At 37.5% G+C, this 8,748-nt stretch overlaps 1 protein-coding gene across 1 annotated transcript; it reads right to left on the bottom strand.

Annotated features, from left to right (window-relative positions):
• Nucleotides 1-5,206: 5,206 nt before the first annotated feature.
• LOC136754127 (extracellular calcium-sensing receptor-like) lies at nucleotides 5,207-8,487 on the bottom strand. Its single transcript, XM_066710458.1, has 5 exons — nucleotides 8,230-8,487; nucleotides 7,180-7,995; nucleotides 6,845-7,072; nucleotides 6,609-6,732; nucleotides 5,207-6,378 (listed from the first exon to the last, which is right to left on the bottom strand). The coding sequence occupies exons 1-5, from the start codon at nucleotides 8,485-8,487 to the stop codon at nucleotides 5,465-5,467; spliced, it is 2,340 nt and encodes a 779-aa protein (XP_066566555.1). The 3' UTR covers nucleotides 5,207-5,464.
• Between the last annotated feature and the right edge of the window lie 261 nt (nucleotides 8,488-8,748).

The following is an 8,748-nucleotide window of genomic DNA, read 5'->3' as shown; positions in this document are numbered from 1 at the left end:
TGCATATAATTGTACGTGCAGCGAAGCCACTGGATTTGCACCCTACTACCTCTTGTATGGTAGAAATCCACATCTACCCATCGACATCATGTTTGGCCTGCCGCCAAGTGATCAGAGCGTGTCTCAGTATAGTGAGTATGCAACCAAGTGGAGAAGATGGATGGATGAGGCCTACAAGTTGGCATCAAGGACAGCACTCAAAGAGAGGGAGAGAGCGAAGGATCACTACGACCAGCAGACCTATGGAATGGACCTGGAACCAGGACGCCGTGTGCTAGTGAGGAACTGCGTAGAACGGGGTGGTCCAGGAAAGTTGAGGTCTTACTGGGAGGATCGAGTGTATGTAGTGATGGAGAGGAAACACAAGGACAGTCCAGTCTATGAAGTCATACCAGAGAGAGGACCCGAACGGACCAGAGTGCTTCATAGGAACTTACTGCTGTCGTGTGACTTTCTCCCACTGGAAGAACACCAAGCTGAGAAAACAAAAACACCAACCAGTAAGGAAAGAAAATCAAACAGAAAAGGGACTGAAAGGAGAGATCAGCAGCACCCAAAAGCGAAGGAAGGGGATGAGGATGGCAGCTCAGATGATGAGGGCAACTGGAGAGCCATCACCATGACACCAGCAGCCCGCAACCGAGAGAGAGTCCAGCAGAGGAGTTCCACCCCCAACCAGTGATGGAGGAGCCGGAGACGGTGGATACAGAACAACAGGAGACCAAAGAGGAAGATGAGATGGATGCAAGTGAAGAAGAACAAGAAATAGCTGAAGTGGGAGAGGAAAACATGGAGCCTGTGGAAGCAGAATGCAGGATGATGAAGATGATGATGAAGACATCATGCCCCAGTCAGCTGGTACAAGGAAATATCCTTTGAGAGAGAGAAATCCCACTAAGGCATTCACATACAATAGATTAGGTCATCCTACAGTCACACATAGATATAAGTAAAAACAAAAAGTAAAGCTAAGTGAGATCATTTTATGTTCAGAAGTTATAGTTATCGAACAGTTCAAAGTTAGAAATTTGTAAGATCATTATGTTTCAGAGTTGAGTACCAGTCACTAGACCTTAGAGACACATAGAGATGTACTAGTATGGGAGAAAGTATACAGTACAAGATGTGGGTCAGGGATAGAGGGTTATAGTTAAGTTAAAGGTCAAAACCTATTCAGTGTGGATATACTCCCCGCATAAGTGGCGGTGAAAGTAGTGGTTATCATAGTGCACGATGATACCGGCTACAGACGCATGATGTTAAAGGGAGATGCATGTCATGTGTGTTATTGTCTCAGAACAGAAAGGTATCCAGAGGAAGAAACTGACTCCTGTCAACCTATAACTATAACTTACCTGTTGAAGACATGAGTGTACTGGGAAATACAACACGTTTGTTATGTCGGGACGACATCAAACTTTGGAGGGGAGAGTGTGGGACCCCGGTAGAATGTTGAGCATAAAAGTTGACACCCCCCCTCATAATGATGCCCCCTTAATAAATTTTTGTTATTTTGCTTAATGCTTTAATAAAACCAGACTATGTAATTTTACATATTTTGTAATGCAGATATATTCAGAGATTAAAATATGGTTATTGTCACTCCAGAATTGTTTAGCCAGCTTAGAGGTCATAGGTAAGGTGTGCACAGTTGCGTCATCAGGAGTAGACCGAGGTTGCAGTGCGATGGGAGTGCTGATTTACATGTGCTCCTGTGTTTGTGATTTCAGGTGAGCGACAGAGTGTTTATGTATGTAAAAGTTATATAAACTCGTATCAAATATATACATAAGAAGCAAAAGGGAACATGTAAAGTGAAAATGAATCTTTAGCTTTAATGTAAGGTCGCTACTGAAGTGTTCGAGTTGCCGAGAGTGAAGCCGAGCTAATTAGCTTTGTGTAAAAAGGTGTAACCATCTGTTTAATGTAGAATATTAACATTGTAAGTGTACAATGTATGTGTTGAAATGTGTGTGTATTACTGTGCTATAATCTGTAATGTGTAAAATATATGTTTTATTTGAAGTCATGTTGCAGGTTTTATTTGAAAAGTTTGCGTCATCAGGAGTAGACCGAGGTTGCAGTGCGATGGGAGTGCTGATTTACATGTGCTCCTGTGTTTGTGATTTCAGATGCAAAGGAAAATAAACTCCTTTTAAACCCAAGCAAGCCTGAAAGTCGCCGTTATTGTTCAGGTGTACAACATTCAAACAGCACCATTTGTTGCAAAGGAATTAGGCATGAATTTATGAGTAACATACTGGAGAAAAAAAGACCCTGAATTACCATGAATCATAATGAATTCATAGCCTCTTACTCGCTCACCAGGTTTTTTTTTTAAATTATGAATTCATGTTTGAATACATGATTTATACATATGATCAACTTAATTTTATTTATTTAGCCTGTATACATGTACTTGGCCATGAATTGTCTGGAGGTAGGAAGAAGGGCAGCAAAAATGTCTCCCCCAATTTCTTTAGATTTTGCAGTTGTTATGACAATATTCCCAGAGTAGAAGAAGACCCCTCTCCTTTCTTTTTGAAGGAACTGAAACATTATATTAAATGTTTTGTTACTGTACTTTGATATCATTAAACTGTATGGTGTGTTACCACAGTTGGCCAATGCATTTGCTTTGCATAAGGACAAATGTATAAATGTTTTCACTTTATTTCAATTATGTATTTAATATTCACTATTAATGTATGCCACTTATATGTTACTATATGTCACTGCCAGAGTCATTGATAGGTAGTAGAAAACAAATATATTTTCAACAGCTAAATATATCAATCTGGTGCACTTTTTTGCACCTCTTAGGCACCCTACAAGAACATTATTTTAAGAGTGAGAGATGTGCTGCCTGGTCTCGTGGTCCAACACTTCACTTGAGACTGCAACAACTAAGGTTCATAGAAATCCGCAGATAAACACAATTTTTGGTTTGACAGAGAACATGCACAAACACAATATATTGAGTTAAACAAAATGTTTTAAGTCAAACTTTAACCATTTTAATCACCTTTAGAGCCATTGGGGGGCTAAATGCCTATGCTATTAAAGACTATTGTACTATTAAACAATCATTATTGTATTGCTTCATTATAACACAAAACATTTTATGAAATGCTCTCATTAAGTAAATAAAGTTAACACCAAAGTCTTAAAGTCAACAAAAGAGAATTAAGAAGATACAAATTCTGAGACCTTTGTTTGGCAAAAAACACCACATACTTAATAAAAGAGACCACTAAAAATCAATAAATATAATATTCAATTAATTTGTGTGGTTGGTGGTGTGAACTCAAAACTCTGGGGAATGTAATGATGAAATATATAGGCCACGTGCGCAAACTCTGAAGACATGAACCGAGTAAAGATATTTCCTGTGAGTTTTTTCACTCCCATTGTCATTAAATAAATAAATAAATAAATAAATAAATAAATAAACGTCCTTATAGGGTAAAGTATTGATACCGTGATGGACTATGATGATGGCAAATACAAGTTGTGTGACTAGGGTCCAACAATAAAAACGTAATATTTGTATTGTATGTATGTGTTGTTGCTGTTTTGCCGACATACCACTCCCCTTTTTTGTATGCATAATGGTGTATACCACGCCATTTTAACAGTTGGCAAGATGGGGGGAAATGATTTACAATTATGCATCATAATGGGGATTTAAACCAGAAATGGACACGATAAAATATCATATGTAATGACCATTATGCATGTTTTTCCCAATGTTCTTGGACATATTGTAAGTGCCTTTATTTACACTGTCATTAATTATTACTACCCCTATTACCCCCCACCCATTTTTTATTTACAATGTTCCTTTGGTTTCAATGTATTCATTGGTTCTATTTTTTTCTGAAAGGACTTTTGATTAAAACTGTTTAGAAAGTTGTTGTTTTTTCTTCTGTCCTATTTTCTCACATTTCTAGCTTGTCGCTGTCAGTGTAAGAAGCACAATTTACATTTAAATCCAAAAATTTGAAATAATGGAAATTATTTAATATGGCCCTTTATGTAAGTAGATACACTCTGTGCTGCATTTGCAAGGAGGAACATAATTATAATGACAATGTATAATCTATTCATTGTTTCAAATCATCAAAACTGCTGAACTAATTTATATTTCTGCTAACTAGCCAACTATAGCCACCATCCTGTGAACCTTATCCTTGTGCTCTTGTTGCACAGTTCTCTCAACCCGCTCTTCCTCTCGCTTGATTTGCCTTCTTTAGGCTTTCGGAAGAATTTCCAAATATCCATTGTACTTTGTTTCTGCTTGTACTGGGATGTAAGTTAGTTAGGCTTGTTTCTGACTGGGTACAACTCCCAACTAGTAGGTGTTATAAAGGGCGAGCCATATATGATTAGTCTTGTTGGGGATCAATTTTCTTGCATGTTGGTATAGAAATACGCCCTATGAAACAGGAGTGGTAGGGCACATAGCATTGTCAGTGTGTGAGGGTCCCTGCAAAATTGAATTCCTATCATGTGTTTATCTGTTTATGTTATTGTTTTATGTCATGTAGGGTAAACGTGAGCATAGGTGACTCCCGACAGGGTGGTTGGACTTGCATGGTAGTCACGCGTAGTTGAGCTACATATGGAAAAACTCAGCAGTTCCTTTCCTTAGTTGCCTCCCCTAGTAGTGGAGGTACCTTTTGTGTGTAATGTGGGTGTTTTTGCCAGGAGGCGACAGGACTCATTAATAAATTTCCCTTAACAGAAATAATGAATGCTTAGGAATCCATTCTTTGCCAAGGACTATCTACAATTTACGCTTAACATTTGTTTTAAATTCAAATTAGACCAGACTTACTGAATGATGGCGGAAACATCTTTTATCAAAATGACGCCTAAACAAAATGTTGTACAGCAAGTATTATTTTATTGACAACACAGGAAAACACATTTGACTTTTAAACTTACTATTTGAAGGAAATACAGAACATGTTAACATTTTCCTATGGTTTAATAAAATATTGGGCAACCTTGAAATCAGTGAAGTCCTACTACAATGCAAATACATGTATATTTTAGTATATGCTGTAATCCTCCTGTGCTTCTTGTGTCATTGTCTTTCTGTTGTACTATCCTGCATAGCTGCTGACTATGTGGAAGTACACTGTTGCCATTCTGCATTAATCTACTGTCCAACATCTGTTGGCTGCACATTTTTGTAAATATAAAGACTTACTTCACGATTCATGTTAACTGTGACACCTTGGATAAAGGTGTCAGACAAATAAATAATATGATGGAAGATGGTATGATGGGGAGAGCTGCAGCTTGAAGAATATCACTTGGGAAAGCTTAAAAACAAACAAACCTTTTCAGGTTTTAGATTAAAAAAAAAACTGTTTTATGCATCAGGAGGTTTATGTTTTGCTGTGTTTTGCCACTATACAAACAATAGATAGAGAGAGAGAGATATGTGGGTCCTTTATAGTGATTTTGAGGGCATTTTACACAACAATTGTTTCCTTGTGTTCAATTCAGGCCTTGCTAAAATGACATAACATTTGGGTGCAAATATACACAAAAGCAAACCATAGCTAGAAGCCAAAATAGCAAATATTTCTACAGCTACTGTATACTTCCCAGGAGAGCTGACATAAGCTGGGATAAAGGTGATCCAGACTGCACAGAATATGAGCATGCTGAATGTGATGAATTTGGCTTCATTGAAGTTATCAGGAAGATTGCGAGCCAGAAACGCCAGCACAAAGCACATGGCAGAGAGGAATCCAATATACCCTAACACAGCCCAGAATGCACCTGCAGATCCCAGATCACACTCCAGAATGATTCTGTCAGCATAGTATTTCATGTTCTTGTTTGGAAAAGGGGGGGATAGAATCAGCCACAGGGTGCAAATTAAGACCTGTATGAGTGTGAAAGCAAGAACACTTAACCTCTGCTGCGTGGGCCCAAACCATTTCATAATATTATTGCCTGGCAGTGTAGCCCTGAAGGCCATTAACACCACTATTGTTTTCAACAGAACACAAGAGATGCACAGGACAAATGTGATGCCAAATGCTGTGTGGCGCAACATACAGGACCACTCAGAGGGCTGGCCAATGAAAGTAAGAGAGCAAAGGAAGCACAGAGTTAATGAGAAGAGCAGGAGGAAACTGAGCTCAGAGTTATTGGCTTTAACAACCGGTGTATCTTTGAATTTATAGAAAATCAAAGCTATCATGATGGTTAAACAAGCTCCAGCTAAACAGACAATAATGAGCAGTATTCCCATAATTTCCTCATAGTTCAGAAATTCATTTATTTTTAAAACACATTTGTCCCTTTTCTCATTTGACCAATATTCCTCTGGACACTGGATACAGTCAATAGAATCTGCAAAAAATAAAATAAAAAGTAATGGTGATCAGAGACTGTTGACAGTTAATCCTCTTTACATTTTAGGTTTTATACTGAACAATAAGAATGGATAACACAATATAATTTATTTATTAATGACTCTAATGTTACATCAAATATACAGCTTTTTATTTTGTATTGTTTGTTCACCGTCATTGATAATTAAAAGGAGCAGGTTATTCTGTTCTGAATACACTGCCAGTTACCTGTAGTGTTGCTGATCTCTCCTGCTGCACACTGTATGCAGTCATAGCAACAGACTGGCTTTCCTTTCTGAACTGCCTTTCGAGTGCCTGGGAGACAGCTCTCACTGCACACGGATCTAGGAATCTGCACAGTGAAGGTGAAACAGGTTTACATGGAATCACAAAGGAATTAATGATCATTGGGGGTGAGATGTAAAACTAATACTTATTTTTTAAGAGAAAGGTAAATAGGTTACCTCAAGTTGACCGCCTGCCCAAACAATGTTGACGTCATTCATGACAAACTGATGACCTGCTGGCAATGAAGCATCATAGTAACCGACGATGATAAACTGTATGCTGCTTTCATTAACTGGCTGCCAGTTCACTAATTCATATCTCGCCACTGGGTCTCCACTCTGGTCAAAGGAGACTGTCTCTCCAGTTTTGGTTGTGAAGTTGACAGTTTTCAGATACTCAAGCACCTGTTCAAAAGGAAATGTTTATTAACAACCAATTTTTTATTCACATTAAAATTAGATCTACAGTGAATTATATATGATAATCTGAGCTCAATTGAGTATTGCTTTACCTGCCATGGTTCAAATGGAATTATTTTTGCACAACTATGGTTTTCAAAAGGACCTTGCCCTTTGTTGCATGTAATCAGATTGTGCAGAGAATATGCAACAGCATAGACTGATTTGTAAACATTGTTGTATATTCTCATCTCAGATATGTCTGCATATCTGTTTTTTAACTCCCTTAATCTCTCAGATTCATTGCAGGGTTTTATACCTGTTGTGCTATCTTGATTTGACAGAGAACAATTCAGTGCTGTTTCCCAATACTCATTCATGAGAGCATTACCCTGCACTTGAGATGGCTGGAGATTCATGAATAACTCTCTTAATCCATTGATGTTTTTATTAATCATAGTGAATCCCATAGATCCAGTTAGCACTTTATAACCTTCTGTTGTTTCAAAGTTTCTTGAAGTTATCCAAGCTTCACTGCCAATCCACTGCAGACCAATAACATTGTGAAGGAATAACTCTGCTAACAGAATAGTCATATCTGCTCTGGCCAGAAATGCTACAACAACCTTTGCAGTACTCTTTTTTATTATCGCTACAGTCTTGAGAAGCTTTTCTAAAGGATATGTTTCATAAATGGCTTCTGAATATTCAATACAAATCCCCAGTTCCTGGGCAGCTTCCACAAAGGTAGCCATCCCATAGTTGCCATAATCATTGTCACTCCTGATGGTCCCAACCCAGGTCCATCCAAAGTGCTTGACAAGCTGTGCCAGGGCTCTGCTTTGGTAATAGTCACTGGGGATAGTTCTGAAGAATGAGGGAAATCTATTTCTATTACTCAGACACGCACAGGTAGCAAAATGGCTTATCTGTAAAGGATAGAAAATAGCACATTATTTAAAAATATTTTCTTCTTCTTTTATTTTTCTGGATACATTTAGTAACTTTAATTAATATCATTATACAGTTACACAATTTTACAGATTTTCAGAAATATACAATTTATTAGGAAAGATGAATTGTGTTAAACTTGTATTTGTTTCTTATAGCATTTGCTTTAATATTCCCTTTTCTTAATGCATGCAGTCATAGGCTTTTCTCACCACAGGAATGTGAAAAGAACCAACTGCAGTTGAGATTACAATTGTGGTTGATGATCCAGATCCTCCTATCACTGCCTGAACTGCAGCTGGTTTGGAGCAGGCTGTGTCAGAGAGAGTTTCCTCATATCCATTCATTAAAGCCATGGCTGCTCTCACAGCCACAGGTATTGAGCCACAAGCATCATATATTTTATAACCCAGGGAAATGCCAGGAAGAATATCTGTTCTGTTATTTATTTCTTCAATGGCAAATATCATTGCGTGTGCTGACAGAAATTCTCCAAAGTTTAACCTATGAAAAATATTTGCATTACATATATGTGCTGCCTGGCTATTCGTGGTATTAAAGTGAACTACCATGAAATTAAATATACAGCAATATATATATATATATATATATATATATATATATATATATATATATATATAGTATTGCATGTAAAAATACACACACGCTCATGTACAAAGGGAGAAAAACAAAACAAAAATAATGATGATTAAAATATCATTAAAGAACAA

Source organism: Amia ocellicauda, chromosome 7 (genome assembly GCF_036373705.1).
Source record: "Amia ocellicauda isolate fAmiCal2 chromosome 7, fAmiCal2.hap1, whole genome shotgun sequence".
Lineage (NCBI taxonomy): Eukaryota > Metazoa > Chordata > Actinopteri > Amiiformes > Amiidae > Amia > Amia ocellicauda.
The sequence above is the reverse complement of the archived record's forward strand: the minus strand, read 5'-3'. Positions and strand labels throughout refer to the sequence as shown.